The sequence below is a fragment of the Acipenser ruthenus genome, chromosome 38 (assembly GCF_902713425.1).
Source record: "Acipenser ruthenus chromosome 38, fAciRut3.2 maternal haplotype, whole genome shotgun sequence".
NCBI lineage: Eukaryota > Metazoa > Chordata > Actinopteri > Acipenseriformes > Acipenseridae > Acipenser > Acipenser ruthenus.
In genome coordinates this window covers 3,153,627-3,174,270 of record NC_081226.1, presented here as the reverse complement: position 1 = coordinate 3,174,270, position 20,644 = coordinate 3,153,627, and the positions used below count along the sequence as shown (strand labels likewise).

Here is a 20,644-nt window from a genome sequence, read left to right as displayed (position 1 = left end):
TATCTAATATATATATATATATATATATATATATATATATATATATATATATAATTTGTAGCACGGTAGTGGGTGGAGTCAGGTAACAAACCTGGCTCCAAGTTAATTTTGAGTAATTGTTTAAGTTGAGTTAATTGTTTTGTTAATTATTTTATCGTTTTGGCAGTTGGCAAGGTTAATTACAAATTTGCAGGGAGAGATCCAGGGCAATGAAAGCAATTGAAGCTTGATAATGAGGTGTTTGTGTAACTTGAGATTGAAAAGTGCAGCTCGTGATCAAGCTGTTTTGAGGTTTTGTGTTTGAGGGGTATGGATAGGAAAGGGGGTCCCCGACCGTCCCTGACCGGGCTGCCCTCTGATGATGTGCCGTTTTGTTTTGTTCATGTGTTTTTGTTTGCGGTCTGTTCTGTATTTGATTGCATTAAACATGCGCATTAGCGCTTTGGAACTGCAGTTTCTGTGTCCGAGTCTCCTTTCCTGGTCGACATTGCCAGTGACGCTGTCCTGTCACATGTGGGTTTTCAACATAATCGCAAACTAATATTATCTGTCATTTAAAGTGATAGCAGCTAACAAATGAATTCCATAAATCACCCCTTGAGCAATTACATTCAATATATAGGTCTCACATGTGCAGTTTAGAGAGAACCACATGTTACAGTAAACTTGCATATTTATTTTAAAGCATGACACCATCATATTTCTAATAATCCTGTTTGGTATTCATATATATTCTTAGTCATTTGTGTGGTTATGCTGAGAATAAATAAAGCCATTGGCTCCTAAGGGAAAAAGTGAATCTGGAGCCCTGCAATGAGAGACATTTGTCGTGAACTTTCAAAGTTACTGATGGGGAACCGAAGCAGCCACTTGTAATGGGGTAGGTCTCTGTTTTACAACAGCAGTTTAAGATTGCACGTGGTTACTGGTCCACCTGGTGGTCCCTGTGCTGGAAACAGTGGTACTTGAGATGAAAAGGTTGAAAACCACTGCTTTATTGTACCTCTCTGGGCTTTCAATATGCTATGGTTACCTATACTTTACCATGCTTTCACTATGCTTTATTAAACTATGCTATGCTGTTACTGTGGGAAACATTTATAATCGTGATGCCAGTGCTGCCCACAGATATTTTTGGGCCTGGACAAGTTTTAAGTGCTCCATACAAGCTGGGGACTGCACAATGGGATGCAAAGCTCATTATATTTTCTCTCCTGACACGTAATTTCTCATTCACCACACAAAGGCAGACTGTCAGTGAGAGAGCTCAGACCAATGTTACCTGCCACCTGCTTCCCTTTCTAGCTCACAGTGTCCGTCTTGTATCTACATTTAGAGAAACAGGAACCTGCTTTCAAAACAAAGTTGCTAATATATAAAAGCTTGTTCACGGTGGACAAAATGCAAAACAGAAGTATACAAGGAAGCATATAAATAATATGACTCTATAATACAACGTTATATCACATAAAAAAAAGAAACATTTCAAAAGAGAGCCCTTACAACCATGCTGTAAAACCTTTAGCCCTGTGTGTTATTATTATTTATTTATTTAGCAGACGCCTTTATCCAAGGAGACTTACAGAGACTAAGGTGTGTGAACTATGCATCAGCTGCAGTCACTTACAACTATGTCTCACCCGAAAGATGGAGCACAAGGAGGTTAAGTGACTTGCTCAGGGTCACACAATGAGTCAGTGGTTGAGGTGGGATTTGAACTGGGGATCTCCTGGTTACAGGCCCATTTCATTAACCATTGGACCACACAGCCTCCTATGCAGCCAGTCTAATTGTAACCTGTCCAATTGATCTGCCCAATATAAAAACACATTATTAACTACTGAAATATTACAAAATGGCTGTAAATTGGTTAACAATGGCTGATTCGCTACCTGGTTTTACTGTATTCTTCACAGAACACATTTAAACAATCTTTGGAAATGATTAAAAGTTTTGACAAGAATATAAAGACAGCTCCTTTTGTGATGGGGAATGATTTAACCAGCTCTGGTATTACAGTACAGGGCATTACTGTATATATATATATATTGTAACACAGCAGGGAACATGTGTGTATGCACATTTGGATTAATTGTTTAATTATTTGTTAATTGTGTTATCCCCTGCACCTGGCTATCATTGTAAGTCAGAGCCAGGTGCAGGGTATTTAAAGAAAGCAGCCAGTTTGTTCTGGGCTGCTGAGGTGTGTAGAAGCCTGACTGTGCTGGTGTGTTTGTACTGCTGTAATTATAAAGAGAAGGTAGTGTAAAGCCTGTTTGGTGTGATTTGCTTAAACAGTGTGTTTGGTTTTTAGTTTGAACAGGTAAACAGCTCAGCTGTCCTGTTCTATAGTTTAGGTTCCTGTCTTGTGTTTTAGTTTAGTGCTCAAGAAAAGGGCTAGGTGTTTGTTTTGTTTATTTTGTTTTGTGTTTGTTTATTAAAAAAAATAGCACTGAAGCGTTTAAACCTCAATTTCCTGTGTCCTGGGTCTGTTTTTAAAGGGGTAAAGAACCTGAGTGGTGCAATTCTTTTACTATATATATATATATATATATATATATATATATATATATAAACCACTTTGCCACTGGTCCTTTTATTGAGTCAATGCATATTGTTGATAAAGTGTCCGCAGCTGATTAAATAATTACATAAATGCCCTGAACTTTCATTCACTGTGTGAAGAAATAATCACAAGACATATGGAAATGTATGCACAAGATTTAATGAGTTTATTGAATTATTTTGTTTGCTGTTAACCTAATATCTAAATTAGAGGGTGTTTTTAGTACAGGTATGGAGAGGAATATAATCATGGAACAATATACTGTACTGCAATAGTGCAATGGATTCTAAGCAATCAAATGTATTTATTTAACCAGGATAGAAATCTTGAGATATACATCTCATTTTCAAGGTGGTCTTGCTAGTAATATAATACTGAGACTATTACTATTGCTACTACTGCTGTTATATTAATAATTATAATCTCAGTTTTCCTTCAGCCCTTTAGGGATGATACTTGCATGTTGTGTGTGCTGGTCACCTGCACGCAGGTCTTTATAATAGCAGGTTCCTTTATAGCAGCAGTGTATCATTTAATAATAATAATAATAATAATAATAATAATAAACTGTTACAATTTCCAGTATTCCCATTATCTTCTCCAGCAGCCTTTTCAAGTTTTAAAAAAGGGGCAAAATACAAGTTGCATTTCCTCGTATTCTTATTTGCATGTTTTGTGTGCTGGTCCCACAGACTCTGTTCACTAAAGCACCTGATGAATAAGCACTCTGTAAAAAAAACAAAAAAACAATCCTTTTTTTAACCTAGTTTGCATGCAGTCTGCCTGCTACACCAGGAACATAAGCAGGAAGTGTTTTGCATTTATGAAAACAGGCTGGCCTACACACAAAGGCTGCTTCAGGTATAGATGTAATTCAACACATTTGAATTGTTCATTTCATACCATGTTATTTTCATACACAGATTCAGAGAGGCATGGGTTTGAATCAGCTCAAGTCACAGTGGTCTCAATTACAAAGCCTCCAGACAGACAGTGGATATTAGTGTCGTCCTATTCACCACACAGGGCCAGTACTTTGTGTTCAGGTCAGCATTAGGGGGGTCTCTAGGACTCTGCCTTTGCTTGTGGAAGGGAGCAGTTCAGTCTCCAGGACTCAAGCCTGCCCTGGACTGGAAGGAGCTCTGCTAACTATTTGTTATTGATTTAGTTTCTTCTGCCAATGTACCTACAGCTATGGCTAAAAGATTTGCATCACCCCATAGAATGAACTAACTTCATAAAGTCGAATGAAGCCTGCTGAATAATGTTACATTAACATATTGAATTACATACCGCTTTGTAGTTTTCCATATACTTAACAAAAAACTGACAAACGAATAAATGTATCATTTCGAAATCTAACATGAAGTACTGTACTACTATTATGCCAGCAGACTTTTGTGATATCATTTTGTAGTTTCTTTAATTGCATGGTTATATATATATATATATATATATATATATATATATATATATATATATATATATGTGTGTGTGTGTGTGTATATATACTGTATATGTATTGTAGTTATTGAAAAGTATAATAATAATAATAATAATAATACAAAAAAGTTTATAAAAAAAGAAATTGCACGAGTAATGTTGTTTTTGTATAGAAATTGCATATCAGTGAAACTATACCCACTTCTTTTAAATTTTTTAGATGTAAAGTAGTAAAGCGAATAAGATTTTTTTTCTTTTCATAAAATAAGTTTCCAATGTAAGAGGGAGCTTTGGTATTATTATTATTATTATTATTATTATTATTATTATTATTATTATTATTATTATTATTACTATTATTACAATTTCATATATCCTTTTCCAGGTTTAAAAATAAAAATACTAAATTTGCTCTGTGTGCTTATTTGCATGTTGCGTGTGCTGATCACCTGCACTCAGGTGTTTATAGCAGCAGATTCCTGCAGCAGCTCCTCAGACTGAAGGAGAGAGGACACAGAGACTCCAGAGAGAGAGACAGAGAGCTGTGAGACTCCACTGAGAAGGTGAGTGCCACATCATTCTGATTAAAACCATTTACAAAAGGGTTGAGGAAATCAACGTAAATGTGTTAATTGTGAAAAATTATATATATATATATATATATATATATATATATATATATATATATATATATATACTGTATATAATATATAATATGTATTACTTGACCTGTGAAGTGGTTATAATTTGTCCCCAAGCTACAATCACAAACAAAATATGTATTTAATCATTTAAACCTTTTGTGTACATGCAATTTTTTTTTACCTATCTATCTATCTAGCTATATATTAGGGTGTTTTAATCTTGATATGTTACCTGTTTGCTAGTGATATGAAATTGTATTGAAAGACCATTACAAGCAATACAAAGTATTAACATAGTGCCATTTACTGCAAATGTTTCATAATGCCAGCTAATGTTTATACCAATATTTACTTACATGTCAACTTATACTTTGAAAAGATCTTGTCTGTGGTTTTTTATGGGTTGGGAGGGCTCACTCCTGGCTCTTTTTCATTTGATCGTTTCACTGGCAGGGGAGGGAGGGTTATCTAAAAATGGAGGGTTTACTTTTTCTTTTGCGGTCCATTTATTAATCGCGCGTCAGGCACGCCAGGAATAATTAATTTTCACACGCGCAGTTAATTTTATACGCGCTGTTTAAAAGTATTTTTTTTCACAGTCAAACGGGTTTAAATGGCCCTGCATATCAACAAAGCACACACTAGGCATCTCCAGCCCCTCCCCAGCCTTTTGTTTGCTATAGCGTTCAGCTGTGTAAGAAATAAATAATAATAATAATAATAGTCGTACATACCGATCGATCATCTCCAGATCACTCGTTTTATCACCAAACTCCTCAATAATGCGATCAAAGTCATTATTTTATTACTATAACATCTGAAAAAAGCTCTGCAAATGTCCATGATAGTCTCAGTGCGCTGACGCACTTAGCCAGCTTGTTTATTATGGACGCCCATTATCTGATACCTGATACCATGTATGACTATTCATGAAATACGCCTTTTTTTTTTTTTTTTTTTTTTTCCGACTTGTCTCGGCTCCTGTCGCTACCACTCGGCAATTGAATGGTTTTCTCGGCTTTTTCCGGAGAAAAAACGACTAAACACCCGTTTATTGCGTTGCTATAATGATGTCGGACCCAGTCCGACAAAGGACCTGTGAGGAATAATTGCAATGTCGGACCCAGTCCGACAATGGACCGCAAAGGGTTAATCAATGGTGCTGAGGATGGTTTAGAAAATGTGTCTGGTTGTTTGAAATGTCAAGATGTATTTCCTTATTTGATTCACGCTTGTTTACACCTTTTCTAGTGATTGATTAATTGTGTTTTATTTAATTTATTTAATATTTGTTAAAAAAAAAAGACTTGTATCACCCAAGACCTAAAATGAAATGATTTGTACAAAATAAGGAATCACAAACAATAAAACAGATTGCAAACCATCCAGGAAGTAACTTCATTTTTGTGCTTAGCTGAAAATAATAAAACACGTTGATATTAAATATTAAATAAATTAAACCAAGTAGTTTCCATCTGTGCTTTATGCTAGATACTAGTATGGCTCAATTTAACATTATTCTTGTATCTGATTTGTGCAAACATTATCCAAGAGTTGCATTATGAAAAGGAGCCTGTTATCGTGGGAGTGTGTTAGGCTGCTTTTTAAATAACATAATTACATATGCATGAACACAAGCTGAAATACATATGAAACATCAATGAACACAACCCAGCTTGGAGCTGCAGGGATTCCCCTGGATCCTAGATGCTGCATGTATGGACCCGGGTCCTGATTCAAGGGGTTTCCTAGACAAACAAAATACAAAGAATTAAAAATACAAAATAATAATAATAATAATAATAATAATAATAATAATAATAATAATAATAATAATACAAAAACCCTCAAGACAGAGCTTAAGATAACTAAAACAATGAAAAAGCATTGTGTTGCCACATAAAATGATTCACTTTTTTTTTTTTTTTTTTTGTAATACTTGGAGAATCTTCCAAAGTTTCAAAGTAGGTCCATGTCGAATAAAGAGTACGAAGAAATACTTGTAACGGGTATGGAAATGTTTTCCTCAATAAAGAACCACGCAATAAATAAATAATAATAAAACCATTCTAGCGTACTTCACTAAAGTATTTGCTATTTTGAAACACCACTGCTTCAGATTATTACTAGTGCTTAATAACAGTTTTATTTAGAGTTGGTGTTGAACTTAAATCCGTTCATGAACCCGCAGCGACACAAACCTTCTTACTTATTATAAAAAAAATAAATAAATAAATAAATAAAAAAAACACTCATCTTTTTTAATGAATATAATTGAATTAATACATAATAAAAACAAACTAAACTAACAACTACCTAGCCTAAATTATTTAATACATTTTTTTTTTTTTGAGTCTCCAAACCAAAACTGCCCAGCATCTTGTTGCAGACACGCTGCTGCTAACGTCAGCTTCTGGCGTCTTCTGAATTTTTTTTTGTAATTTTTAATTACATTTTAAGCCTTTTAAAGGCAAAACTATAACACAATAATAGTGTCTCCTGGGGAAAAAAAAAGTAGAGGCGCAAAATTTATACCGGTATTGCCTCTCCTGTGCTCTATGGGTTAGACGCCAACGGTCTCAAGTTACAGTCACAAAAATCAAGTGCCTGCAAAAACATTTTTAAAGTTGTCCACGATAAACAATAGCCTATATGGCAATAACGTATATGCGTTCGTTGCCAAGTTCGTTACTTAGCAACCACAGAAAATGCAAATACAATCCACAGAAACAGCCAGGAAACAAGGAGACATAAAAAAAAAAAAACTGTAGTCTTAAACAATAGTGCAGTTTAAATAATATTAAACCTTTTCTAAGCAATATATATGGAAAGTAACACAGCAGTGTTCATCCTCTGGGTATCTACTGCAGTTCTCAATAATAGTTTGTTTGTCGAATAACTTTATATCATTAGACTGACTGAATCGTTTATATTTATTTATTTATTTTAATGAAATGCTGAGGCAAATGTCTAATTATGTGAGATCTGATGTCAACTAATGTTAGACATGAAATAGCCTGTTGTCTGAATGTGTAAAAAAAGAATTTCTACAGAAGGAAAACTAAACTTTTTATAAGAAAACGTTTTCTTCTGAGTCAAATTGTCGTTCATATTTCTAAATAAGAAAACTACAAACTCTATGCTGTTGATTAATGATTAATTAATATTGCTATGATAAATTATTTCTGGCACTGCGTTTCAGGTAACTATATATAACTGGGTGTCTTTTACACGTTTAAACTTAACTGTGATTATTTGTCTTCTGCTTCTATTGAATGATCTCTTTCAAACAATGCAACTCTGCTCAGAAATTTGTATTGTATTACTGCAATAAGAATAAATAAAACATTGCTGCATTTTGGTGGGCAGCAGTGTGGAGTAGTGGTTAGGGCTCTGTACACGACCGGAGGGTCGTGGGTTCAATCCCAGGTGGGGGACACTGCTGCTGTACCCTTGAGCAAGGTACTTTACCTAGATTGCTCCAGTAAAAACCCAACTGGGTAATTGTATGTACAAAATAATGTGATCTCTGTATAATGTGATATCTTGTAGCAATTGTAAGTTGACCTAGATAAGGGTGTCTGCTAAAAAATAAATATTAATAATTTTATTCTAGATTCACCACACACACACTTCCTCTAACCTCTATATCTAACCCATGATGAAAATAAACGGTGTATTGATATTTTATTTAGTTCTGTTGCTATAGCATTGTCACAAAGTATTTAAGTTGTTTAAATAAACATTATTATTATTTATTTCTTAGCAGACGCCCTTATCCAGGGCGACTTACAATTGTTACAAGATATCACATTATACATTATTTCAAATTATACAGATATCACATTATTTTTACATACAATTACCCATTTATACAGTTGGGTTTTTACTGGAGCAATCTAGGTAAAGTACCTTGCTCAAGGGTACAACAGCAGTGTCCCACACTGGGGACTGAACCCACAACCCTCCGGTCAGGAGTCCAGAGCCCTAACCACTACTCCACACTGCAACGGGTGGCCTGGTTTGCTCTTAAAGACAACAAAGGTAATTCACTCTCTCTCTATATTATACTGTATCTATTAAAAATCTTTCTTCGCCCGGGTGGCTGTGGGCACTTTGCCAACTGCCCGGGCATTATGGCAAGTTAAAAGTCTTTCTTCGTCATCTATACACACACACACACACACACACACACACACACACACACACACACACACACGCACACACACACACGCACACACGCACACACGCACACACACGCACACACGCACACACGCACACACACACACACACACACACACACACACACAGTATCATAATAGTAATCTCTGACATGTTGTCACTTTTACCTTATATGAAAAGAGTAAAACCTTTTATTCCAACAGAATTTATAGATTTCTAAATGTAATTTATATCTCTTCACAATTTTTTCAGTGGTTGAAAAGGTCTGATTAATAATAATAATAATAATAATAATAATAATAATAATAATAATAATAATAATAATAATAATAATAATACAAGCCCACCCAATACTCACTTGAATTTCAACCTGTATTAAAAAGATTCATTTCTCTTTGTTTCAGTTTCTGGTGTGGCTATCATGGAGAAGCTGGTGCTCCTGATGCTGTTGCTTGCAGGTAGGTTTGTATTAGTCCCTGCACAGATGCATATCCCTGATAACTGAGGTGTAGAGAAAATGCCTGTAGCTCCCTCAAATGCCATAGTGACTAACATGTACATAGGAGTATTCATTTCAGTGTTCTCATTCCTCTGCTAGCATGCATTACAATTTCATTTGGATGAAATGTTTAACAGTGTTTAAAGATGAAAACGTTTACATATTTGAAGAATTACACAGGGATACAAACATATTTAGTAAGAAAGTCGTCAGATGAGGTTCAAAGCTTGATATCCCCAAATGCTGATGAGCCTGGCTCTTTTGCACAGAGGTTAAGGTGCTCTCTTGTGTTGTGTAGTGTCACCCAGCCTCTGCCCTGTTACACACACAACCGCTTGTAGTTGGATCAGCCCTAGGCTGCCAACCACAGCTCTACAAGTTCTGACTAGACCAAAACCTCTACAGCAGGGGTGTCAAACTCAGCTCTGGCAAACTCAGCTCTGACACAAATCTGTTACTTAATTGGTCTAATTATTTGATTGATTGAGCAAATGTAACACTTCTGTCCAGGCCTCAAACTTTCATAGGTAGTGTATCTTGAATCAAGAGTGTGTGTGTGTTTTTTTTTTTAAATCATCTACTGTAAAATACCTTGAAAAATATTAAATATGTCCAATTGAACAAATAATTAGATCAATTATGTTAATTGAGAGCTGAAGTTGGAATGAAACACAGAAGACCCTGCGGCCCTCGAGGTCTGGAGTTTGACACCCCTGCTCTATAGTAAGTAATGTAAATTCAAAGGCTCCTACTCCCCCTACAGGTAGCAGCACTCATTACACACCCCAAGACGCAATGCAATGCAGCCAACAAAAAAAAATACATCCCTCCTAAATCACTTAAACTTGGCAGGGACGGGACGTTGAAAAGGATTGTGGGAAATGTGGGATCAGGCATAGAAGCAAAGGTATATTTCAAGGTCTTAAAACGACATTTCCAACAATTCTTTTCAACGTCCCGTCCCTGCCTATTGACTGAGCGTCGCAGAGCTAGCTGGGGCGGCACATTCAAAATTTAAACTGACAGACACAGAGCACTTAGCTTATTTGTTTTTAAGTTACTAACTGTCTCTGTTGAACCGAATACTGTTTTGTTTTTAGCCGTATTTTTATTTTCATCGGCAGACGCGCTCTGCACAGTGCTGACGTCATTTCCTAAAATTATATTAAGCGAGGTTTCGGGTAAATATAGAAAGAGAAAAGGGAGTGTATATTTGAGCACTAGTACAACAAGACCATGTACGGAATTAAAATGAATGGACTATAGAATAGGCCTAGTCTTTTTTGTAACAATTTAATTGGTTTAAAAGCAAGCAAGATTATCCATAAACTAATGTTAACAGAAAATAAATATAAAAAGAGAATTTTGTCAAAAGCTGCCGGGAAGCACTGTCGCTGCTGATTGCTTGTTTCTACGCGCTTTGAAAAGGGAGTCTCGTCTTCTAGAATATCACTTACAATGTGCGCCATCAAAAATAAAAATAAAGTTTCTAAAGAAAATGTTTTCAGCAAGCTAAAACACCTCCAGCGACAGTGTGGCACTGACGTTGGCATGCGTATCGGGTGAATCTGTTAATGTTTCTCTCGTGAGACTGGGTTGCTATCATCACCTTTCAATGCGTTGGTGATCACCTAACGGACCCCATGTGTTACTCATGGGGGACCACACAGACCATTCCAATGGGTCTGATGTGTCTTGATAACGCCGATTCAATGTATTGATTACAGTCCGATCGGGTGCACCCCCTGACGTCCGCTCATATGTATGAAACGGTGAAGAATCGGTTATCCAATTGTCATTAAACTTGGAGCTATTCACTTTGGCTATTGAGAAGATCAGATTCTGTGGATATAGGGGTTATCTATTTTTTCTTAGCTGTATATAGAGAGAAGAATTTTGGAGTCTTTGTTTTAGAGAGTAATGAGCTGTGCTAATCCATTAGAATCCTCTGAACCTGTGTTTTATGATTGGAGGCAGACATCCTGACAGTTATTTGTTCCCCCATTTGGGTATTAGGTGCAGTGTTTATTTTATAAGCGGTTTAATAAAAGTGCTTGTGTCAAAGCATTTCGTTTGCTCTGTACACCCACTGCCAAGCCAACCTCTCACAGGCCCAATATGCCCTTTTTTCAGGAATATGTGCAGTTGCATCCGGCCACTTCAGAAAATACCACTTTGTGGAAGATAAAAAGAGCTGGTTTGATGCTCAGAGCTACTGTCGAGAGAAGCACACAGACCTGGCCACCATTGAAAGCCAGGAAGAAACCGAGAAAGTCTTAAATATTTCAGCTGGTTTTACTGATGCCTGGATCGGCCTGTATTATGACAAAGAGAACTGGCAGTGGTCCAATGGAGACAATGTGAGCTACTACAACTGGACATCCAGTCTCGGCTGTACTAGTGTCGATTCAAATGGAGAGTGGGTCGACTCAGACTGTCATAGTAATAGATATTCTTTCATCTGCTACAATGGTAAGGTAACATTTGAATTCTGTTTTTTATTCATGCTCTCCTAGAAAACAGGGTCTATGTACGTTCCTCTTTTGTTGTTTTTTTTTGAACACTTACATTAGGAATGCAGAAGCCTGACAACAGAGTAGGTGGTGGGGGTGTAGGGACTTACTGTACATATACACTTACATTCAGACAATTAAATCGGTTATGACTTTATCTTATGATTTATTCATTTTAACATAGCATTCTTAAAAAATGTTATTTCCGTAAATTGTTCCTGTGTTTATAGTCTCCTTTAGCATTAAGTACTGAACACTGTACGAAAGCAGATAGCACACTGGTGAATTGAAAGGTCACACTGGCCCTTGTACTCAAAAGTGTCAGTACCAAAATTCCGTAAGGAACATTTAAGGCACGTTTAAAGAATATTTGCTGTACTCAAAACACTCCTTCCTACATTCCGACTATTTAAGGAAAAAAAACACCTGCTGTTTTTCACAATTCCACCGATTGACAAAATGCCGACTCTTTGGCTCGTTATCTCCTTGTTAACTCATTTACAAATTCAAAGTGATACACAAAAGTTTAAGTAATGTTTAAGGAGACTTTTTTTCTGTAAAAAATTACCGACAGATTTGGTCTGCCCTAAAAGACATATTACCCTAGCGTTCTCCATAGGAACTGGTATTTTGTCCCCGTAAGCAAGAATTTGTGCCGTTGTGCGCTCGTGCTGTAGCAGGTATATCAGTGCCACGTTTGCTGTTATTAAAGAGCCAAGCAACAAAGTTGCTGTCTGGATTTTTTCTTTTCTAATCTTGTGTGTACTTTACTGCAGTTTATGTATGATATACTGACCTATCAAAATAATAATGATTTTGGGTTGGTTTTATGCAACAGCAGGGTCTTTTCAAATAGTTTTTTCGTCATTCCCTGTGTCCTGTATCAAGTAACAGCTGTATTACTTCATAAGGCAGTCAATTCTATATTCTCTGCGCTGGCACCAGCTTCAAATGAATTATGCGTTATAACTAGGGCTTCTGATTTTCGGTTTTAACCGATAAAACACCCCCGATACAAACAAATTTAAATCGGTGGATAGCGAAGAAACACCGGAAAACACAGGGAAGACTGTGGAAATGTTTAATCAATTCACTTTCACTTTACCCTTTAACCATTAAAAAATAAATCCTTCTACAATAATAATAAAAACATTTCCCAGTGCTGCAGGGCAAGGTCCCGCCTTCCTGACTTGCATCTATCATTGATTCGTTCTGAATACTTTAAACTCTCCCCAACATTCCTACGTTTCTATTGGAGACTCCGCTTGCGAGATTTAAAATGAGATTACAATCGGGAATGGAGGTTTGTTAGCGAGATTTCAAGATGTATATACGGAGGTTTTAAAATAGAATTGTGGCAAAACGTACACAAATGCCTACAAACAAAAACCCCAGAGGAATGTGCCCGTGACCAGAGGGATTTAGTTGTGGAAGACAGCAAAGGAAAGAAGGTACAAATTTTAAGTGTGCAAGTACTGTCCAGTTACTATACATATTTTGACAAAAAAAAAACCGCTCAAGCATTTTGAAAAGTAACCGAAAACACAAATTTCATACAGTATATCAAAAACAACCCCCCCCCCCCAAAAAAAACAAAAAAAAACAAAAAACGATTTACATAAAACTCAAAAATAGCTCAAATAAACACCAAAAAATAACATTTAATAAAAGCCGAAAAACAGAAGCCCTAGTTATAACATTGGTGAGTTTCCATCAGTGCTGGGATTGCACAGCCTAAGTGGCCTGATGGGGCTGCAGTGTGAATAGAAAGGGAACCCAACTCTGAGATGTATTTATTGTATATGTATGATAAAAAAAACAAACATCATGAAGGTCTGTGTGTATATATATATATATATATATATATATATATATATATATATATATATATATATATATATATCGCAGATGGGTGTGTGTAAATCAGCAACTTGTTCATTCTATATAGACTCAAGATCAAACTTTTAGAAATATTTTATTCAATGTATTTATTGCTGTCCACACATGCCCCAGAAAGTGTCCACTGCCCAGTCTTCATTATTCTACCACCAGCGGATGGAAATATACAAATCCCATACCAGACAAATACACGTACAGTAATCGTATTATAATATATAGGTTAGAGCATAACAAATATATGAAAAAAAGTTGATGTGGGTTTTAAATGAAGTTTTTAAATGATTAAAAATATATAGTTTATTTTCAGGATGTTTTACATTTTTTCATTCTATCAACATTCATTTGTGTACACTGTAGTAGCTCAACCTCTTCTAATATATAAATGTTTATAAAACAATACGGAGCATCGACGTGCGTGCCTCTTATTAAACTTGAGATAAAAACAAACCCTATCTGGACTGACCTACTGTCTTAAACCATTGCACTGGTGGAGATGGGGGGAAAGGTGTGCAGTGAATAACATGGAATGACAGGAATTAGCAATTCCAATGTTTAGAAGCCAATTTACAATTTTTTTTTTTTTTTTAAATAAATGGTACCCCAAACCAAGCAGAGCTCGTTTTCAGCCGGTTCCTGAAAAAAAGAAGGAATATCCCGGTAATAAGTACCCTTTGGAAACAGTTGAATCGTAGTTATTCACTTTTGCTGCTCTGTTTTTGTCTTGTTTTCCTGGGAGGAAGGCAATCTACCTGTTAATATACATCGCGTTTGCTGATCTGTTATAATGTGGTATGATCACGGCTTCCATTCCACCAGCACTTTCATTCTCGTTAGAAGGTGGACCACAAATGGCACGGTCTTAGAACTATGGCTCCAGACTCGAGCGTTATAAAGGGGGAGCATTGTATTTTGAATTGAATGAGGAAGGCTACTCAGTCCTGGAACTTGACATTTTCCTAACAAGCTCAAAGCATGTTAAAAACAGATTTAGAGAAATGTGATAATAACTCAATACTGGAGCAACAGAACCCATTGCATACACCCTAAAAATGACATTGGAAGCTACTGGCTTTTTAATGTTAACAGACTTGAAAGAATAAATACAGAACAGTGTGTTCTATTTTATTTTTGTTTGTTTTGTTTTATGCTGTGTTTTATTAATAGTTCAAGTAATGTTTTATTTTGCTTATCAAACAACTCTATATAACAATACAAAAGGCCTGGTTACTTTGGGGTACACCAGCAAGATTCCTATTTTGGGGTCAGACTATTCTTAAGAGCACACCTCTTTTTAGATTTGTGTTTCCTTTTCAGAAACCAGTGACTACAGTCAGAGATCTATCCTGCTTTAAAAAAAAAAAAACTTTGTATGAATCTCAGCAACTCTTTAGAGAAAACCACAACGGCTATGTTACTATAAAGAACGACAGTGATACAGCCTATTTGATCTGCTGTCTGTTACCTTTTTCAGAAACCAGAGAGAGTTATATCCTGATTGATCAACCGAAAACCTGGTATGAAGCTCAGCAGTACTGTAGAACAAACTACATCGACCTCGTCAGTATAAAGAATAATGATGAAGATAAGAAAATAAAGGAGAAAGCAAATGGAAAGCCTGTCTGGATTGGTCTGTTCAATAATCCCTGGAAGTGGTCACACAAAGGGGAGTATTCCTCTTTTTACAACTGGGACAAAGGGCAACCAAACATTGTAGGCAATAATATCTGTGTGGAGATGTATGGTGCAGCGGATATGGAAAGAGGTAAATGGAATGATGCTGGATGCCATTTCGACTCTCCCTTCTTTTGCTATAATGGTAAGGATCCCTCAGTGTTTTCACCCCATCTGTGACACAAAGCATGCCATCATATAAAACATTGAGGGATTTTTTTTTGTTTTTTGTTTTTTATGAATGGTCATTCTTTGCTTATTAAAACAAATGCATTTATACTTTGAAAGTGAATGATTGTGGAGGTGAAGTTATGTGATCTGTGAATTCAGGCAATGAGGGTTCATTTATTCATGGGAATTCATTAATGAACAACTGTTTCATCATAAAGCACAGCTGTGTTGCAAATAACAAGGGGAATGGGAATAAAACCAGCAATTTACTACTAAGAAAATTCATTTAAAAGCTTCTTCCTGCAACTAAGTTGTTTCTTGCAAGTTTTATTTCTCTCAGAAAAGGTGTTGCCCAGCAGCAATATTGGGTCAAAGGGTCAGAGATCAATGCCAAGGTCCCAGATACATTCATCACACATTTATCATCTCAAATGGGATACGAGACACAAGACTTCCACAAATGTTTTAGAATAGGTTGGCTGAACTTTGAAAATCAAATCTTTGTCTCAACCCTTTATTAGATCATTATTCATGAACTACACCTCATAATGTTAGTCTTGACAATCCAAAGAACATTATATATGCATGGAATGGGCTTATTTTGGATTTGTAATCAACAATATATCGTTGTTTTTTTTTCCAGAATCCTGTACAGACGCTTCCTGCACTAAATACCACTTTGTGGAAACAGCTATGAACTGGACTGCCGCTCAGACACACTGTAGAGATAAATACACAGACCTGGCCACTGTCCACAACCAAGAGGAAGTAAAGCAACTCTCAGATATTTTAAACACTAGTACCAATGCCTGGATCGGGATGTATCGTAATGTCAGTGAGAACTGGCAGTGGTCCAATGGAGATGAAGTCACCTACAACACGAGACGTGCCAAACTCTTCTGTGCTACAGTCAGTCAAGATGGAGATTGGACCGATTCTGTCTGTCATGATACAAAACATTTCATGTGTTATGACAGTAGTAAAGGTATTTTCTTTTCTGTTATGCTCTCTGTGATGCGATGTATAGACCACAAACTAGTAAAACAGGCTTCCAGGGCTGCTTAGTACATGTCCTGTGTAAAAGGTGCATGTATGTACAGGATAGAATATCACTAGGGTTCTTCTTACAATAAACTAATATCATAAACTGCACTCTGAAAGGGGCTCTGAAGAATATAGTAAGTGTTTGTCTGAGAAAAGCATTGTTCATGTTAAGGTGTAGGTCAGACATTCTCAAGACTTTGAAATAATAACCACTGTACATTGTATTATTTACAGATGCACACACAGGCAGCCATGACCAACAGCCAAGCATTGTTTTGTTTCACCAATTTGAATGCAGCCAATGCAATATACTATTCCTTTACTAATGCAAGTAAAAGTATCATGGATAGTAAATGAGGATTTTGCTCCCTTAACTACTGTGTTGCTGTGAATGTATTTACAAGTTGCACAGCGTGATCTATTGCATAGAAACGTACCCTTAAGCCTGTCCAGATTGGGTCGAATGTTACTGTGGACCAGATGCTCTCTTAGATTTTTGTCTCTTCTGTATGACATAAGAGAATTGTTATTGAAAATAGGAGCTGTAGAAGGACTGAAGTGTATATATATATATAGACTTAACTCTGTGTTGTTAAATACAGTAATGCAGCATACAGAAGCAAATGTGACAGATGCGCATAATGTGACTCGCCAGATTTCAAATCATCTGCAACATCCACTTGTTTAGCTCCATTTTTCATTCTAAATCGATTAGAAAAAGAAACTGTTTCAATGCATACATTTTCTGAAAGAAAACAGTATTTTTTTTTTTTATTAGCTAATACTAATAACTGTAACAGCAGGAGAGCCAAGACACCTCAATAACGACAGCTTATTTGATCTTCTGTTTGATACCTTTTCAGAAACCAGCGAGAGATATATCCTGATTGAGCAACTGAAAACCTGGTATGAAGCTCAGCAGTACTGTAGAGAACACCACACTGATCTAGTCAGTGTAAAGAATGAGGATGAAAATAATAACATAAAGGAGAAAGTACATGGAAATCCTGTCTGGATTGGTCTGTTCAATAACCCCTGGAAGTGGTCGGATGGGGGGGATAATTACACACCTCAGAACTGGTCAGAAAATCAACCTGACAATCATGAAGGCAAAGAGAAATGTGTGACGATTCAAAACAAAAGTAATAAGCTTACAATAAACGATGATCCATGCAGCACAGCACAGCCCTTCTTCTGCTATGACTGTAAGGAGCCCTGTTCAATCTGTGTTCTTGGTCAGCTCAGTGTTTTTATCTCAGTCTGTGAGCAGGGACTCAGAGGCCCAGTCCATCGGATCCTACAGTAGTTCTGGTCACCAAATTCATTCACTTTAAATTAATGAGTATTCTATTCAGCCTAAGTCATTTATTTGTGTAAAGCGCCCTGGGATGCTAGGACGCTATATAAATGAAATTAGTATGGTATGATATTGTCAGCATTTCCTTGGTGGTGACAGCAGAAAACACACACCTTTATTAAAACACATTACAGCAATAAAGTTAAAACATTAAATAGTCTTTTTTCATTCCTCTGCGGATACAGTGTGCTGGAGGTGAGAGCAGGAAACAGTTTCATTAAAATGAATTTGAATAATAAAACTTCTTTCTCATTTTTACAGATCCAACCCCCTCAGTCCCACCTTCTGCAACAGCCTCTAAAGGTAATCAGTTCAGTGTAATTCACAACCAATCACAGTAATGAGGCTTGTAATAAATGTCATGTGATCTACTAGAGTAAGCTGTGTGAGAATTGCAGGTACCAGCCGGTGTAACTCAGGACAGCTAAACGACCTATTTTAGAAATACGTTGAAAATCACATGTGGACATGTTAAGGAGATTTATACTATAACTGATACATACTGCAAGTAGCTTCAAAGTCTTTTTTTGTGTTGGCAATTATTCTGAGTGGTTCTCTGAGACTTCAGGACTGAATTGTCACAATTTCTCTCTAAATCTACCCTAACTTAGCTTAATGTGTGTGTGTGAACTCTTCTGTTTGTCCTGCACAGATCACATGGCAATTGCAAGGGTTAAATTGACCGCACCAAGAGGAATGAATCTTGAAGACCCCAAAGTGAGCGAAGCCATTTTAGAGCAGGTGGGTGACATTCCCTTTCAGAATTACAAACTAACACTGTTTCGTGGTTACTGTACAAATGTCTGTCGAAACCCAAGCTGCCAGCCTGGCGAGGGAATGCCAGCGCCAGCTCCCTCCAGGGCGGATGCTCAGGGCAATACAAGAGCTTTTGCCAGGCCTGTAGTCGAAAAGCCACAGTCCTGATGGAGATGTGAATGAGCCCCTGCCCACCCTCTTCCAGTGGGCAGGTACAAAATGCTGTCTCTGAGACAATGCAGCCCATCCCAGAAAAAAATCAAACATCATTCTTTCAAGCTGTTGTAGCAGGGACTGCTGAGGCTGTACACAGATCAGTGTGTGCCAAAGCAAGGGGCAGGCTTGTTTAATGTCCCTCTGGACAGGGAAAGGTGCACTCAGCCTCCCGTTCATCTTAAGCAGGCTGAGAATGCTCCGTCAGGAGGATCGCTTAGAAAAACTACAACAGACCCGCTCGTGCGAGATGCTGACTTCATATTTTCACATCCTATAATTTTCCCCACAGCTAGCACACGCTTCTCTAAATCCACAATCCGGCACGATCTTAATCCCATGGCTGTGGGTTAGCCTTCCGAAAGAGACGCTCTCCCTCTGCCTCCCGGCCTCGGCCATTCAAGCCTCCGGAGCTGACACACAGTCAGCACCAGGAAAAAAAACACAGTTCTTTATAACAGTAAAACACTTATGTGGATATGTGTCAAGCATTTGCGATGGCATTAAGGCCATAGCACCGAGTTTACGCTGGCCTTAAAATTGCCCTGTATGTATCATGACACTTTTGGCAAGTTGAGGCCGTGTTAGCACCACCAAAATTCACTCCGCTGTGCAATGCACTCAGCTGTGCAATGGCAATAAAAATACCAACAGATTTCACAGAGTGTCACGAAACCGCCAGTTTATTTAAAAAAAAAACAGATAGATAGAAAGGTTTCTTGATAACATTGAGTTTCTTGTGGTTTCAGATTCGGGAACATTTCTCCAAGAAGTTTCCGATGGACGGTGTTAACATGCGCTGGAGAAAACAAGACGGAGAGATTTTCCACAAGGATGTGGAAGAGGAGGATGAGGAGGAGTAGGAGGAGGAGGAGAAGTGCTCTGATCCGTGAGAGCACAGGCATCGCAAGTGGGGGTTCAGGGCATTTTGCCATTGATCTCTATTATAAATAAATTCTAGTCAAAGGCTTTTGACTGTTTTGATTTTAATATTTAAGTAACTATACATAATATAATCAGGTGTTCAAATAAATATAATTGGGAAGTTCAGAAATGTTTTAATCTGCATTAAGATCAATATAATACTAAAGAGATTAAACAGATCTACATGAATAGTAGGGTCTGCAAACAGTATGCGTTGCAAATGCATCGCTTCATTTCTGTATAAGTTGTATCACAATATTGGTGTTCTCCTGCAGATTGAGCATGTTTCTTTGTACCACATCATGCTCCACATGTTATCAGATCTGCATTTAGAAATACAGCTCCAATTTGAATCCCTGAATATAATGTAATAATGCTAGAACAGGTTTTTGAGGTTGTGGTTTAGTTTAAAATGTATTTTATATTATGTCCTAGTTTTATATTAATGTGTGTTTTTTTCTGTTAATTTTTCATTATATTGGTGCAATTCAGATTATTATGAAGGTGGTGGTGGGTGCATTTATAATAAAGTAGCAACTATATCCTTATCATTTCTATTCAGGGTATTGAAGGCAGGGTGTGTTTTAGTGTCACTGCTGGAACACTGGTTTATATTAAGGTGGTGGTGGGTGTACGTTTTCATTTATTAATAATTCCACGATTGTTACATTAGTTACTGGTGCAACTACAATTTATATTAAGGCATTTGAGTGTGTTTTAGTTGTATCATTAAGGCACTACAACTGTTGTGATGTAAAAGTT

At 36.8% G+C, this 20,644-nt stretch overlaps 1 protein-coding gene across 2 annotated transcripts; it reads left to right on the top strand.

Moving 5' to 3' along the window:
- Nucleotides 1–2,198: 2,198 nt before the first annotated feature.
- LOC131707100 (macrophage mannose receptor 1-like) lies at nt 2,199–20,388 on the top strand. 2 transcript variants are annotated; one of them, XM_059009252.1, is made up of 10 exons: nt 2,199–2,260; nt 4,469–4,572; nt 9,240–9,293; nt 11,468–11,806; nt 15,218–15,562; nt 16,232–16,573; nt 17,496–17,837; nt 18,251–18,292; nt 18,642–18,730; nt 19,708–20,388. In XM_059009252.1, the coding sequence occupies exons 3-10, from the start codon at nt 9,257–9,259 to the stop codon at nt 19,819–19,821; spliced, it is 1,650 nt and encodes a 549-aa protein (XP_058865235.1). In that variant the 5' UTR covers nt 2,199–2,260; nt 4,469–4,572; nt 9,240–9,256; the 3' UTR covers nt 19,822–20,388. The 2 variants fall into 2 exon arrangements, with proteins under 2 accessions (XP_058865235.1, XP_058865234.1); XM_059009251.1 differs by lacking the exon at nt 2,199–2,260 and having other exon boundaries at nt 4,439–4,572.
- The last annotated feature ends 256 nt before the right edge of the window (nt 20,389–20,644 follow it).